Source organism: Lepisosteus oculatus, chromosome 11, assembly GCF_040954835.1.
Source record: "Lepisosteus oculatus isolate fLepOcu1 chromosome 11, fLepOcu1.hap2, whole genome shotgun sequence".
Taxonomy (NCBI): Eukaryota; Metazoa; Chordata; class Actinopteri; order Semionotiformes; family Lepisosteidae; genus Lepisosteus; species Lepisosteus oculatus.
Window position 1 is genome coordinate 32,315,582 of NC_090706.1, and position 16,977 is coordinate 32,332,558.

At 34.2% G+C, this 16,977-nt stretch overlaps 1 protein-coding gene across 3 annotated transcripts; it reads left to right on the forward strand.

Annotated features, from left to right (window-relative positions):
- Window positions 1–6,914: 6,914 nt before the first annotated feature.
- On the forward strand, window positions 6,915–14,229 carry cdx1b (caudal type homeobox 1 b). 3 transcript variants are annotated; one of them, XM_015349673.2, is made up of 4 exons: window positions 6,915–7,472; window positions 8,873–8,992; window positions 12,361–12,509; window positions 13,583–14,229. In XM_015349673.2, the coding sequence occupies exons 1-4, from the start codon at window positions 7,046–7,048 to the stop codon at window positions 13,781–13,783; spliced, it is 897 nt and encodes a 298-aa protein (XP_015205159.1). In that variant the 5' UTR covers window positions 6,915–7,045; the 3' UTR covers window positions 13,784–14,229. The 3 variants fall into 3 exon arrangements, with proteins under 3 accessions (XP_015205159.1, XP_015205160.1, XP_006631948.1); XM_015349674.2 differs by having other exon boundaries at window positions 8,876–8,992; XM_006631885.3 differs by lacking the exon at window positions 8,873–8,992 and having other exon boundaries at window positions 6,919–7,472.
- The last annotated feature ends 2,748 nt before the right edge of the window (window positions 14,230–16,977 follow it).

A 16,977-nucleotide genomic window follows, 5' to 3' on the forward strand; every position in this document is an offset into this window, starting at 1 on the left:
AGCATTTGCTGCCTCACAGCGCCAGGCGCTCCGAGCCCCGGACTCAGATGGTCAGGACGCCATGATGAAGCCTATGCTGTCGGGTCTCTCCTGGACCCACTGGTAGGCGGGCTTCCGGGTGTCCATCTTCCAATGCTGAGCCAGGAATAGCGAGAGCACCAGGCTTAAATATTGTCAGACTAAGCAGAGAGCAGGTGCACAAATTCTAAAATACAAAACGGTAGGAGCGCCCTTAAGAGGGGGGATTACGATCGTGACAGTGTGTTTATACTGTATGTCTGCCTGCCCTGCAAAGGACTGGTGTACTGTCCAGGGTGTACCCTGCCTTGTGCCCATTACTTGCCAGGATAGCCTCCTTTTTTCTGTGACCTTGAATTGGAAGAAGTAGTTAGAAAGTGGATGGATGGATATATATATACAGTATAAGGTACAGTGCACCCTTTTGAAAACATCAATTTCATGTAATACTAAATGATATGATACATGAGACAGTCTGGCAACAAACTTGATAATATCTGTCTTCTCGATAACTATCACTCTACTAAATGTTACACGATTAGCTTAAATGGATCACTCACAGCTGCAGCTCAAATATTTAATCAGATTCCAATGATAATGAATCATGCCACTATCTTATATGTACTGTGGCTGAAGCATTTCCTTTGCAGGAAAAACACTTGAGAAAAAAAATGCCAAGCATGCTGCACATTACAAATTACTTAAAGGGATGCCAGAGTAGAGTGTTTGTACTTTATATTAAAGTATTTGCTCATACACGCTATTTCTGTGTAAATAATGTTTCCAAGCTACTCGTGTATGTCCCTTTGTTTTAATTTGTTAGAGCCTTTTAGAACATCACTTTTTTATCAGCTGACTGCTTCTCAAATGGCCCTGTGTTTGCCAGATGTTCAAGCATGGAGTAACTGTGCCAGGAACAAATGATAAGTCATTAGACTGCTTCTGTGGCTCACTTGCTCATTATGGTTTATAATAGTCGTAGGCTAACAAAGTGAGATAAATATTTTTAAGCTCCTACAATGATATAGCAAACACATTAAAATGAGACCTTCCATTATTATACTTGAAACAACAAAAACTGACCTGCTAAAACATACATTCCCTTTAACTATCTTGGAATTTATTACTTTTGATTTGTAATAGTTATAAGTAGACTTCTTCTGTTATCTTGCTAAATTGCTAAGTTTCAGGTATAGCTCCAAATTAATCTAATCTCTTAGTAATTGCAGTGTTATTTTTAATGCCTATTTCTTTGTATCACCTCAGTTCTGCATGTGTCAGGGACAGTATAGCAAAATTAAATTTAACAGTTAAGAATGATAATTTCTGTATTATGTCTATAACAATATGTCTGTGCTATGAGGAGTGTGACAGGAACACTATGAATGATTTAGACAGATTTTTCCATAAGCGATGTTTAATATCCTGGAAACATCCCTAGTGTGCAAGCTAGAAAATAGCCTGAAGTGCACCATTATGGGTTAATATTTGCTTACTGAGTAACTGCAAGTACAGTAAAATATTTTTAGATAAATGAAAATTAGGCTTGCATTTTAATCTTGTAATATATGTAAAATGTATAATATATGCATTGAAATTGTTAAGATATTATTGCACGTTTTTTTATTTTAAGGTTACTACAGTATGTAAGATATCTGAAGTATATTGCATCATTGAATGATTAGAATGCATATTTCTGCTTGTATTGCATTTCTTCAAGCACTTTCCAACTCTTTCCCTTTGAACACAAAGGTGGCAGATCTTTTCCTTGTTAGAAACATGTTATAACATATCTTAGAATATTCTATTGTCATGAATAATACGGACTGATGATTTCTACACTGAAAACCAGGCGCTTTAATGTTAAAGATTAAACATTTGATAGCCAGTAGATATGATTTTCGCAAGAATTGATTTGATATCACTTGAATGTACAGTATGTTAGACAAGTTGTATAATGATTATATTTGGTATGAAAAGACACTTACAAAATTATAATTGTTTTAACTCTTTTTCACGTTTTCAATAATGCAAATAACATAAACGGCTTACACCTTTATTAAACCTAGACTATTCTGTGCAAAAGTATCCCACAAGGGGGCATCAGAGAATTATTTTCCTTGATTACAGGTTCAGCTTAGGTTAATGACATCAGATAACGTTTTACAACTATAATACTTAAACCTAGATCTCATTCTCAGGCAGTTAAAACCGAAAATGGATTTTACACTGATTTGAAAAGACAAACTAAAACAGCAACAAAAATATGTGGCATTCAATTCACAGCATACTGTATATGTAAAATGTCATGGTAGTTGCTGTCTGTATTTATTTATTTCTAAAGTTGGAAAAGTACATCTATGAGCCAGTTTTACATATGGACTCATTAACAGTGTAACTCCTAAGAGAACTTTTGAATATTTGAAATGGTTTGAAAGGATTGTATTGATTTGATATTCTATTACATTTTTAAAAAAAATCAGCATATAAAACCTGAAAGACCTAATTGGAAGTTATTATGAATAAAAATCCATTATTTCATTTCATTAGAGGATATCTCTAATATTGTGATGCCACATTAGTGCAGAATGAAATTCCTGGAATATATAAAGAAAAACTTTTATGTTAATCTTTTTATGGTGTACAAATGTTCTTTCTTAACAAAGATCAATTGGCAAATCTATTTATCTACCTACATATATCCGTGGTATCTTTGAGAATTTTATTGTTGTGCAGATTACTGTCATCACTGGAACCAAACTCCTTCAATATTGACATAAAGCAAACATTTGAACTTGACCTACAGAGCTGAAAGACTCCAAAAGTCAAAGACCTTTTTCCACCTGTTATTCTACTCCTATGCAGATGAAGCATTGGTCTCCTTGATATTCTTCTCACCAGGAAGGGTTATATCTTTAACAATGCTCTTTGTGGCATCATGCACTGCACAGGATGTAGTACTCTATAGTTAAGTGCAGTCAAACAAAGTCCTAAAACTCTTCTTTGAACTCTATTCCACGTTGTGTGTCTTTCATTTTAGTCCAGTCATTTTTACCTTAAACCTAAATAAAACTAACCTAACTGTTAAAGTTTGGAGGATTATTTAAGCAAAAATTGATATTTTGTCTTGTTCTTGTTCTGTAATTCTGTAGATCTGTACAGCTGTTCACACAGTCAACTCCAATTCTAATTTAGTAAGGCGGTGTTCAAGGGTCATCATGTTGTTCAATAAAGATTAATTGCAAAACTTAGTTTTAAGTTGGAAAATCCATAAAAGTACAATTTGTTTCATTTAAAAAGAATGTTTTCTTTTAAGGTGATAGACTCCATCAACAGCAGAAAAATTCTGTACCCTGAAATCCTATTGTTTTGACAAAAGTCAGATTTTTTTTTTTACCTGAATTGCTTTACAATAACCCCAAAGAAATTATTAAAGATAAATTTACAACTCCAAGCTCCTTGTCTTACTAACACACAAGTAAAAATAATAATTAAGGAAAGTTAAGGTATATCAAAGTTGGAACTTCACTTTTATTTTCAGTTTTAAAACAAGTTTTCACTTTGTAATATTTTAGTATCAATTGCTTCAATAGTATTTTTACATGCCTTAGTGTTCAGAGATTATGGAACCAATTAACTAATAAAAAATTTCAAGCAATGGATAAAAATAAGGCAAAGAATCATAGACGATACATTGCTGTTTTAAGATATATTGTCAAACACCTATACAAAACATCAGTTTTAACTTTCAAACAAAATAAAAAAATCATAATCCTGTCTATTTGTGCTCAACTGAAGCTTTAACTAGAGAACAACCATTTTGGTCTCACTGGAAGTACTTTGGTCGAGCTCAGATTAAATACCATACATCGACATTGAGTTTACATAGATTTTCAGAGGATCTGCCAAGCAAATGAAATGAATCCATCTTTAATCAAATTTTCTTCTGTGAAGGTCATGATACTAAGCTACTAAATGAATATTTAGTAATACTGCTATAAATTAAAACAATGTCACTAATCATAACAACTTCAAAGCTCTTGCACAAAGTTGAAAAAAACAGGAATCATTCTTTCTTGATATTACTTCTAAAACTTTTGATGAAGACATAGCTGTGTTTCTGCAGCTCTTCTGAATGAAAAGCTCAAATCTGGTTGATGTGGAAGCTGCCCTATCCTCAAAGCAGTATTCTGAAGGGGACATCTTTATAGGCCTATTGTGCTTCGCTGTAATGCTCTACCTCAGCGCTCTCATAACAAAGAGAGGACACAAAAAAGGCGGGCAGAAGACACAATAAGACTTCCTTCATGTTTGAGGTGGGTGTTCACAGAGACATGTGAAAACCCTGCATACCAACCTTAAAGGCCACAGGTGAAGAAAACTGGGGGCTGGGAAAAATAATTCGGCACTCCAGTATCATACCTTCCACAATGTTCGTGTTATACTTCATGAGCGTTTATTATTCATAGCATTGCTAACTATGAACATGTTGCTTTGTTTATTAAAAAAACACTGTATAGTAAGCTCTACATTCTTTACAGACTAACAACCTTGTATTAAACCACCTAAAAATATAAATGGAAAATAAAACTAAAAATAAAATGAAACCTTAGAAATCTTAGATTCACACATTACATGATTGGAAACACATTCACTGAAAAAGAAACTATCAGTACATGCTCTACAGGGTATTGCAGTGAGTTTTGTGTTACTGTTATATTTATATAAGGTTATGGTTTTAAAATGATTATTTCACATCATTAGGAAGAATACAACTATCCCATGTTGTGATCATGATTAAAAATGAATTAAAAATTAGGTTTATGCATACTTACAGTACTGCAGAATGCTCAAGCATTTATTGTTGTATATATTAACATCATCACATACAGAAAGAAAGAAATTGACACCCATTATTTTATGTTTCCTGAGTATTACAAACATAAAATTGTCCAGTGGTAGTTCATATATCTTAATATGATTACTTTTGCTTAGCGAATATTTAAAAAACTGTATAACAATGATAAGAGTGTACACAATAAAATAGTCCACAGAAACCATAAGGTAACAAATTTTATTAAAATTAAAATAGCTATTATTATAAGTAGTAGTAGTAGTAGTAGTAGTAGTAGTAGTAGTAGTAGTATTCATTAAAGGTACTGTCCAAAAAGCCATAAAAACTTGTTACTAACCAAACTCAAATAAACCTACAGTAATTCAGGGTTCAAGTCTCTAACGTTTAATCGGTCATTTTGAAATGAATCCCACCTCTCTTAGAGTGCAATATTAATCAAACTTGATAAATCGTAAAAGATCTTTTACAGATATTTAGCAAGAAGGACCAGAATTAGTTATTATTGCACATTATTTTGTCGAGATAAAACAACAAATATCAGGTCTCCCTGTGGAAAAAGCATTTCGAAAACTTTTCTTTTCCTCCTTTATTTTTCCAGATTTTTCCCATTCTCTCGGAGCTGTTAATAATATCTGAAGTTCAGAAATAATCAAATAAAGATATCTGCACAAGTCTTCTTTAATTAAAGACAACGAATTTCATGCACACCTATATTTGCAAACATGTTTAGAGAGTTTTATGATTTAGTTTTGAAATCATCTCGGTTTTGCAACAATATTTAATTCATTTTCAGTTGCAAATAAGATGAATTTATTTGAGAAGATAGCGAAAACTTTTTATTGCGCAGTATAATTTCTACTGTTAAAAATACAGCAGTGTTCCTTTGAGTTCCTAAGAATCAGCTAGTGTGCTTCTCTGTTTTAGAATTTTCATAAATAACATTTATCCAGAGTTCCAGTTCATTTTTGTTTTGAGAAAAATGAACCACATTCGTTTTATACTGTGGATAATATAGGGAAGGAAAGATAAAACGAAAAAACGGGAGGTACACATAATTCAAAATACCGGCCGCGAAAAGCAGAATGAGTCTTAGTTAAAATTTTATGATTTTTGAAAGTTATTTCCTCTTTGTTTTTCTTCAGATAGATCCTCCCTTTTCTTTTATACACAATAGCTCAAGGCCAGAGTTGGAAAAAGAAGTGTTAGGAGGCGGGCAGAGGTGAAACGTCGGCTATCTCCTATGAAATCTGTTTGAAATGCCCATCTTCACTTCTTCTCAATACAGAAATGGAGACAACGAGTCTCATTGGCCTTTTAAATTCTCAAGTAAGATGTTTCATGCTAAAGTTGTAATCAATTCAATACCATCCTCACTGTCAACTTTATTGTTATGAGCAACAATACCAGCAGCAGGAATTAAATTACAACCGATAACCAACACACAGTATATTCCTATGCAAGGCTACACAGAAAATATATAAACATAGTCTAAATATAACAATACATATTAAAGTTGTGGAATGATTTCAAGATGACTTTCATGACTTAATAACATACTGAAGATCGGTTTATTATATTTGTGTAATTTGCTAATACGGCTAAATAAAATTCAAAATAAAAGTCTCGACTGCAATAAAATTTGAACCTCTAAGCAGTATTTAAATATCTAAGAAAATAGTCGCAAACGAATTTTCACACGAATTTATAAGGCTTGCTTTGACATTTTCATGAAATGCCTAAATTAGTGAAATCTATATTGAATCCCCTTTTCCCACGAGTTGCTCAAAGTAATGCAGGACTGTGCTTGGACAGGTTCAAAGAACAAAAATAATCAGCATAAACTTTGATTTTAGCATCACCTGTACGATTTGTAACATTTGTATTCAGACATTAATCTGCTTTGATGCTGGTGCTTGTCAGTCTTTGAAATGCAGGCCTGTGTTTCAATGCAAATTGTTCCTGATGAGGAAAAGAGGGAGGGAGATGGGGACTATAAAAGTTGACGTCAGGGTAGTGCCTTTAAACTGGCAGCAAATCTGGCAAACAAGAAGTTAAAGTATACAGGTAGGTCATCCAGGAAGGAGAGGTTTGGTTAAAGAAAAACTAGGGACAACTTGGAAGACAGGAGCTCTATTGGACACACATTATGCGCAGGAGAACTCGTTGGGAAAGATGTACGTGAGCTATCTTTTGGATAAGGACAGCAGCATGTACTCCAATTCTGTTAGACACCCCAGCCTGAATTTGAACCCACAGAATTTTGTACCGCCGCCTCCGCAGTATTCGGATTTTGCCGGCTATCACCACGTATCTGGAATAAACAATGACCCACACCACGGCCAAACGACGGGCACCTGGAGCCCCGCTTATGCACCTGCAAGGGAGGACTGGCCCACTTACGCACCCGGGACAGGGCCTTCAACTTCAAACCCGGGCCAGATTACATTTAGCCCCCCAGATTATAATCCAGTGCAGCCCCCAGGCCCGGGGATACTGCCTTCCCCCCTCAATTCTTCAGTCGGTCAACTGTCTCCAACATCATCACAAAGAAGAAACCCTTACGAATGGATGAGACGGAGTGCCCCGCCAACAACTATGGGTAATTTGATTATTTTTAAAAGCGCGTTACCAGTAAACCCAAAATAAATCTGCTGTGCTGATATTGTTTTATAGAGGCTGCAATATGCACCATAATTTAGTAATTTATATTTGAGATAAAAATCCTTAAACTAAAATTGCTATGTTAAAAAGACTTGATGTACTGTGATCCATTATACAGGCAGTAAGGATGTTAGTTTGTAAACAGGCGTTTTTTTTACTTAAATTTTTAAGATAAATAAACTCATCACACAACATTCCCGTAGATGCAGAAAGAATCTGAAATATATTTGTATTACGTGAAAAGCGTTGTGATTTAGGCCTATGTACAGCACACAGTTGTACTCAACAGCTTGACAGCTGTTACCCACTCACCTGCATCTCTGACTGTGAAGATGTTTGGTACATCTGATTTGCTCCAACAGCACGTTTTAATCTGGTTTGTAAAATCGGGTGTCAGCAGTACGGCTGTTACGTTTTTTATGTTGCAGAAATCAAATCGGTTTCCTAAGTAACTAAAAAATACCATCCTGCGCTCTAGTATTATCAGTTTAAATCTTGAGAAAAAATGTATTATCCTCTTATGTGTACTGAAATCAGTTGATCAGAGAGGTAACTTTTGATTGAACTGCGGACCTTCTTTAAGATGCTGAATTATATATCTAGAATATCTAGATTAAGATTTAAGAACTCTTGTGTATTTCTTAAAGATTTACCAAATTTAATCTACACAAATCGGAACTACTCGTTTATTATAATCAGAAGCACAAGCCGAATAAGTAGTAAAAAGATGCAGTATTGAAGTTCGTGTTCTCACTTGTCACAGCAACGGAGTGGATGAGGAACAGCCAGTGAACTTGTAATAATAATTAGGAAATGTGCTATTTTTGCTGCAATCATCCTAACTGTGTAGAGCTGCGAATCTCCACACCTCTTGTCTTAAACAAACCTTGAAATTAACGACCCCAGTTCGTACTTTTTCTGAGCACCATATATAATGGATTTACAAGGTGGAAAGGTAACATTACAAGCTGGTAAACGTGTACCTTCATCAGAATATTATAATGAATAATAATGGAAGATAGTATGAAGACGTCATAGTGTTGCTTTAGTTAAAAAATAACTCCCACTTCAAAATAAGACATCGTCTTGTTCTGTAAACCTAGAAGAACATTATTTTATGGCGTTTCAAAGTTTGCATAAATGTGAAAGAAGTGTTCCTTTCAGGAAAAAAAAAAGTGGAAGTACCTTCCCAGGGGAAAATATACAAGTCTAAACAGTTGAAATGCAAATTCAGACCCCTTTATGTTGTCCACTGGGGACTCCGGGTGCTTGTAAGTGCAAGCGAGCAGGGGTAATTGTTTCCATTGTTGTAATCCTTTGTTCTTCCTATGTCACGAGGAGGAGAACACTATGAGATCGAAGACTTTGATGTCCGTTCCCTCACAGCACCGATAGACAAATCTCGAAAACTTTGCAAACATGAAGGATTCCCGATTCCTGCAGCAGCTTTTCTCTACGGTATCCTTCTCTTAACCTTCGGAATTTGTAGACTCTTAAGTTTATTATTATCACTATCATTATGGTGCTGTGTTTTTAGCAAGGGCCGAATATTACTAACACCAAGATGCTAAACACAACAAATAGTAACAACCTTCCAGTACTGAAAACCTGGCTTTCCTGAAATAACCTAATGAAGATGAGAAAACTACTTTCTAGGAAGACAAGTGCCCAAACATACAGTAAAACATAAAGACAACATAGACAACATTAATTAATTTGTATTTCAAAGGCCTGTAACTCCATTATTACTCCATTATTTATATTTTCCCCAATATATAATAAAAATAAATCTATTTTGTGAAGAAGAATCTAGGTTGAATCCTATGAATTAGTTTGAAGATAAGATAAATAATAGTTGTTATACATTTATTGCAATTTAGGAATTAGTACATTTTAATTATGGTAGAATATGTATTATACAACAATATATTAAGAATGGTATTTGTGTTGTGTGTCTGTACAGCAAGCAATTCCACCATGACTAATTAAATTATGCTGGCCATAGCTAATCTAGAAGTCTTGATATACAGTACAAAAATGTACAATATTATAGAGCTTATATTATAGGTTATGAGCAGCTATATAGGCTACAGATAGGGGTTTTGACTATTTGATGGTAAGAGTAAACATTATTTATTTTCAAAGGATGCAAAATAGCTAATTTAATTGCTTTGTTTATGGACAGATTAATGACACTGAAGATAACTACACACTTGAGACCAAATTATACAATAAAACCATGTAAATATTGCAAAATTGAAGCATCACAGAAATAATTGAGTTATCAGTTTTATGCTGCCATTAAATTGTTTAAGCTATTTAATATGTCCATGGCATAGTATATAACACCCCTTTATGACCTTAAAATTATGCAAATAAACTTGGTGCAATAGCAATAGCTACTGTATTTGGGTGACAACAACAGCAAAGAACCTCTGAGAATTAATTCTAAATAGATGCATGAAACACAAATATCTTCAGGGCAGTGGGGCACAAAACATACAAGCCAACACCTAATTTCATAATGTTTTGTGATGAACAACATTCTACTGTATTACATTTTTCAATACAAAGTGCCTACAGTACATTTTAAGATCTTCCGAAGACATTTATAGCAGTTAAAAAAAAACAATAAAAACTGTCCATCTCAATCCTTTCCCCTGTGGGCCAATATATTTTACCTTTCTTCCATTGTCCAGATCCAGAAATCTACTATATTTTAAATTATATCTGAATTATATTTGAATTATAATACACTTTATTTTACAATAAATTTACAATTGTGTTATATACACATGTGTTGTTGGGAAGAATCTGTGGGCACTAGTAAACCTTTGTTTTCATTCCCTAAAATGGAAAACAATGTTTGATAATAGTGCTATATTAATGCTGTGGGCTATAAATATATTTAGATATATCTATATCTTAACTGCCTTATGAACAGGTTGCTCAAAGTAGAGCTGGGGGTTTAACCCAAATTACCAGACCAAGTGTGAGCAGTTATCTTGTTGTCCAGACAGGAGATTTTACGGTCTGCGTTACAGATTAACTTCTATAAGAGAGACACCACTTTGTTCTGTTGACTTCAACCCATTCTTTCATATGAACTTCCCATTACCTGCAACCACAAAATGGTCCGTCTGAGTTTGTGGTTATGCAACTATTGTATGACAATTAAAACTTTTCAATTTTAAAAGCATATTTGAATACATTAAGTTTATAGTAGTGTGGTATTGCTTTAAAAATGGAACATATCCAGTTCCTTAGTTAAAATGATACTGAAGGTGTTCAAGGTATACATGTAATCATGTGTGCATTTCAAAACATAATATTGTTATACCCACTAACGTACCCAAACATTTCTTTTCATAAAGGAGACTTTAAAGTAGGAAAAACTGATGGCATGATTGAATGACTATGTTTGAAAGCTTCCCTAATGCTTCCATAGAATCTATTTCTTTATCAAAGAATCATGTGATTGAAAATAAAAACAAACAAGGGTTATTTCTAAACTTCTTTAATAAATATAATTGCACATGCACTTATAGGGCTTATATTAAGTTTATAGAAGATAGGTTTACACAGAACCATTTTGTTTAGGAAAACCATATTTGATTTTTTAAAATTCAATTATGAAATAAAGGCAATTTTCTAAAACTCAATTCTCCCTCCAAGCTGCCAACAAAAGCTGCTCAAAAGCTCAATCTTCCCACTTTCATTCTGATTGTATGGAAAGGTGGTATAGACATGACAGGAGTGCCCCTGTGTGTTTCTCACAGCACCTTCTTCAGGTGGCTGTTGCTCTTATCTCACTATACGCTGGATTTGCTTTAATCAATACAATATCTTAATGCTTCATCAAGAGCATGCTGGATCAATACCCCTCTGACTTAATTATCCTAGCCAGTAGATGTGTGAGCAATGTTTCTTGTATAAACACCAAGTTTTGATAAGAACTACCATCAAAATAGCAATTTACCGCATTAATTATGAAACACATGATTAATAGAATTAATCACAGTTTAACTGGCGCCAGTAGTTGCATAAACCTAATGGCCTGGATATCCTCCTAAAACAATTTGCTCTGCTCACCTTTCAGAAATGTTTCTGGTTTTGGATATATTTTAATATTTAACTTGATAGCCAGTTTCTGTTTGGGCTACAGAAAAAGCTGACCTACAGTGAGTAGATGTAAGTTAAGCACAGGACTTCACACATAACATTGCATTATTACATTAACAGTGTATTTAGTGACAATGTTTGATATGTCATTTTTATTTTAGACATTACTTGAAAATGTTTTTATTATACCAAATTATGCAGAATTTAAAATAATTTTTTATACAAGTCATTGTTCAAGGTCATTTATCGCATGTCAATGAGCTCTTTAAAATGGCTAACCAAGACAGATTTTATTTCTCTTCTCAGACAACGTTAGGCAAAATGTATTACCTATGTAACCATAAGAATAAAACTGATAACTTGTTTGACATGAAGTTACCAGTTTTATGAAAATATCCATTTTGCTTCCTATTTAATTTGAAACATTAAACAATGTTATAACGTGAATGTCATAATGATTTCTCTGAAAACATCTAACAATAATATCTGTGTAAAATGGATATTCTTTTGCTTCAACATACTGTATGCTAAAGCATATTTATATTCGTGTCTGCGATGTATGTGATTCTTTTTTTATCATTCACATGTTATTTTTGATGTCTGTACATTCATCAGGTGAGAGTCATGGACTCCCAGGAGGTCCACAGAACAAAAAGTCTGAAAGTTTACGAATGTGAGTTGTAACGCTCAGAAATTGTTCACAGGAGGAAAAACCAGAACAAAAGACAAATACCGGGTGGTGTACACAGATCACCAGAGACTGGAGCTGGAGAAAGAATTCCACTATAGCCGGTACATCACCATCAGACGCAAAGCAGAGCTTGCAGCAGCACTTGGTCTTTCAGAACGACAGGTTAGTCACAGCCTGCTTTTTAGAAAAAATATTATCCCAAATCTTCACTTTTGTTTTTTTCTATTTAAGGGTGTTGATATCAGACAGCCTTAGGTGTCTTAGAGGGGTAAAGGGGTGTATATATCCTATCTAAACTGTTAGTTAAATATTTTCATGATTGTTTCCAAGTAAGCCTCTAATCTCAATAGTGTTCACAGTCTCCTACTGAGGTATATCATCATAATGAATGCTGAACTACAGATTAAGGTGTGGACAACAAGATATAGGACAGAGGAAGCATTCTTGTCTGCATGCAATTCATTTTGACAAAGATGTTCTCAAACTTGTCCCATCTCCTCTTGTCAGAACGCAGACAGAATAAAATGCAGAATATGTATCTTTCTTGCTTTGATATTATACAAAAATGCATATTCTCTTATTTAAAAGGATTATTTTTTCAATGCATGCAGCTTCTCAGTACAGCAGAGCTAAAAGCAATATGCATTGCTTACTTGGTATTAAGATAAATATGTATAATGTTGTATGCAAGAACCTGTTACTTCAACCCTTAACATAATAGTTAGAAGTACAAGTTAAAAAGTGTAATGATCTTATACAGGTAGATAAGGTATGTTTTGTGAAAAAAATATATTTTTTACTTTATATATACATATGATCTCCATGCATCATTCCCTATGTGTTCATTCTAAAGATACAGATGCTGCGTACCTGGAGTTTGAAAGGATGACGATTAGATTAAACTAGTCTACCTACCATTGTAAGACAGTTCTTGATCTATGGTAGGCGGAAGGATGAGAGAAGAAACCAAAACATCTTAATACATCTTATACATCTTAATAAAGGATTTTGAATTAATAAGGAATAAGGATTTTGCAATGAACTGAGAGAAGAGGTTTATAGCGGACTAGTAGCTCAGTGTTACTGTGGAAACTGTTTTAATGGGTTTCAAGCAAAGATAAATGAAACAATACAGCATAATGGTACCAGGGTACATATGATGGCCATGAAAAGCAGATGTGTTTTTTTTTTTGAGTTTCTGAAGCAGTGTTAACGTTTCTTTCATTTTTGTACAGGTAAAAATCTGGTTTCAAAACCGACGTGCCAAGGAGAGGAAGATGAATAAGAAGAAAATGCAACAATCTCAGCAGGCATCTACTACCACCCCCACTCCTCCTGGCGTGGGGTCAACAGGCAATGTTGCCATGGTGAGCAGCAGCAGTGGCCTGGTCTCCCCATCCATACCAATGACTGTTAAAGAGGAATACCTGTCCTAACGACTGCAAGAATGAGCGACACACAACCAACAAATGACCAACAACACAAATTCATGCCTGAAATCACACTGATCCCAGGATACAACTTCAGCATGAAGAACTTTTTTTTAAAAGAATATTCTTCTATAGCTTGCTGTGCTTTTGTAAAAAAAATATATATAGAAAAAAGAAAAATATATATGACTGTCTATATGACTGGTAAATGTGAGCCTCTTTGACCTGCTTTGCTTTCCAATGCCATACCTAAACAGCTTATAACCAAAGAGATATTATGTAAATGAAGATGATTTGATATTCAATTTTGAGATGTGTATATGGTTTAAATAATTTGTATTAAAATCTTTATGTTATGCTGCTTAATAATGTTATTATTTGTGATAATGGGAAAGGGGGTCTATGGAGCTGAATATGTCACTGAAAATAAAGCACAAAGACTTTGTCCTGAATATGATCTCACTGTTCACAATTTTTAAGAAGTTTATTGTTTCATTGTTCTTCTAGACTATCAAAGACAAAAGGTATTTCTTGATTTCTGATGCTTCAAATATACAGTTTATATCAGAATTCACAACTTAAATCAAGAGATGAGGTGAAACAAACTCAATGATCACTTAAAATTAATCACATAAATGAGATTAAACCGGGGACAAGAGGACATTGAGAACCTGCCAAGTAAAATGAACAAGATCTATTTTGACAACTTGAACTGTGCATGCTCAGAACAAAGTACCATGATACAATATTATAGTGGATACTTAATGATACTTCAGAAACGGGTTTGATGAGATTCTTGGGTCAATCAGTTACCAAGAGAAACTTATACAATCAATTCTAAATGGCATAAGATGCATTTTGTAAAAATGTGAATACGTGTGTTAGATGTGTTTATCCTGAATTATTTGATCATTACAACGTGATGCTTCAGTACTACATAAGTACAGTCTGAAGCTTGTATTTACATGGTTTAAAGTCAGTGCAACCAAAAATGTGCAATATTTTTTTTAAAGATTCATAGACAAGGTGTGATTGTCAGCTGAACTGACAGTTATTGAACATAGGCCCACGTGTATACATCTTAATAAATGATTTTGAATGAATGCACTAGCAGTCTTGTAGTTCAGTGTTACTGTGCAAACTGCTTTATTGTTTTTTAAGAAAACAGTAATGAGGAAAGTCAATAATATGCACAGAGTTCCAATAACTGATCTGCTTCAAAGATAATTAAGTGCAGAATAAATTGTCTTCAGTGCAATAGTAAGTGATTTATAGGGCATTCCTTTAATGAGTTTATAGCCCTTTAGTTTCAGTATTAATGCCTTTTTTGCAGAAAGAGGAAGTCTGATATCATTTTGATATAACTGCTGAAATTCCTACATTCTGATTATTCTCATCAGCATACAGCCAGAAACATCAGTGTTCAATGATGTGTTTTTCCCAGTTCCTAAATAATTTTTGAGATTGTAAAGGATTGTAACAATGAAAACATGGGGGCTATTAAAACTATATATGCAATTAGGTATGACAAGAAGAACAGTTGTTTTAATATAGAAACAATTAATAAGGAAACTTCAATTCTAAGTCAAGCTTTTTCATTTCCTCTTATCAAGAGTGACCCCCAGACAAACTGAAGCTAAGCACAGAAGGCTTCTATTGCATACATAGATATACCTGTATTTGCTAATCTAGTTAACAAATTGAGGGAGTGGTGATCAAAGGGCAAGGTGAGAGCTTAGCAAACACAGTTCCTGATCCATAAGCTCCACACATAATACACCTCAGTTATCACCTCTGTGGAAGTGAACCTGTCTTGGTTGGAAGCAATACATTCTGTTCTGTGTTGCTAAGTTTTCAGCAATAACTGAGATAACTGAGAAAAAAGAAATTTACTGAGATCATTTCAAGCCAGGAACTACATTGTATAACCATGATATTCTGACTAGGTCCTAAAGGCAAGTGGTGGAAAGCCCTAATCTTAATAAAACATTAATGAAGTTACATTTTGATACAGATACATACAAGGACTGATGATGGAAGTACAACTAGATAAATTAATAAAATTGCTAATTATTAATAATAAGGCTAGCACAAACAGGAAGTGCTGTGCTAGAAATGATAAGAGTTGGAAAAAAAACTGTTAGAAGAGGCTAATAGTGTGCATTCTATGTTTACAGTAAATAACTGCGATAAGCACAGCAGATTGCCATCTTGAGAGCTGGAGAGTCTGAATTGAGAGACCTGGAATGGATGAATAGCTCCGGTAGGGAGGCTGATAGTTTAAGCCTGGGGCCTGGACAAGAGGCTGTGTAGAACAATAGATAAGAAGAGGCAGATTTTGTGAATGTTGCCTAAGAAGTGTGCCAAAGGAGAAAAGTGTTGGGAGTAGCAGAGGGAGGGGTCAAGAGTGACACAGAGCTTCTTGGCAGATGAGGAGGGGGAGATGGTAGCTAACTGAAGAGAAATACAGCCGTCATCCTGAAGAGAAATACAGAGATAAAAAGGCTGTCAGAGGGGGGGAGAAAATGAGGTCAGATTCTGAAAGGTTAAGTTTAAAATGGAGTAAGTGAATTCTGGAGGATTTGGCTATACTGCACTGCTTACTATTATATTATTAGATATTGTTATTTAATATTATTATATCACAATGTAAACTTACAGTTTTTAAAGACTCAGTTAAAATTGACCTCAAGGCCCTTTACAATAACAGGGACAATATGCTTTATAGTATTAAATTAAGTGAGCAATCGAGCAGAAAAATTCTGAACAAGTTGCAATTTTAGATTGAATACCTCCAGGCAGAGAAAAAATAAAGGTTGAACTAAGGTTGCTGAGGAGTAATCCAAAATGGACCTTAATTTAGCAAAGGTGACAGTAACTAGCCAGCGGCTGTAAAAGGTGGATCATGATTTCAAATTATGATTTGATGGATCGATTTTAGTTTGGGATCCATAATAACACTAATCATTTTTTTTAAATCTTATGTTACTGGAAAGTCTCTGATTGTGCAGTGTTGTTGAATGTTACTTTGTATTATGGAATGGTGCTGTAGATGTATTGTATTATTGTCACATATGTTATATGTTTTTAAGCTCTTGATGGGAAAGAAATTCCCTTAAGTGCAATAAAGGTTTATTCATTTCAATGGCTGACTAATGAATGATATGTACAAGTCTGTGTCCTTATATAAAAATGTATAA

Bases quoted from the DNA above. Each gene is read 5' to 3' on its own strand.
- cdx1b (XM_015349673.2), top strand. From the start codon at position 7,046: ATGTACGTGAGCTATCTTTTGGATAAGGACAGCAGCATGTACTCCAAT. The intron at 7,473-8,872 runs GTAATTTGATTA...CTATGTCACGAG, and splicing joins TGCCCCGCCAACAACTATGG to GAGGAGAACACTATGAGATC. The intron at 12,510-13,582 runs GTTAGTCACAGC...ATTTTTGTACAG, and splicing joins TTGGTCTTTCAGAACGACAG to GTAAAAATCTGGTTTCAAAA.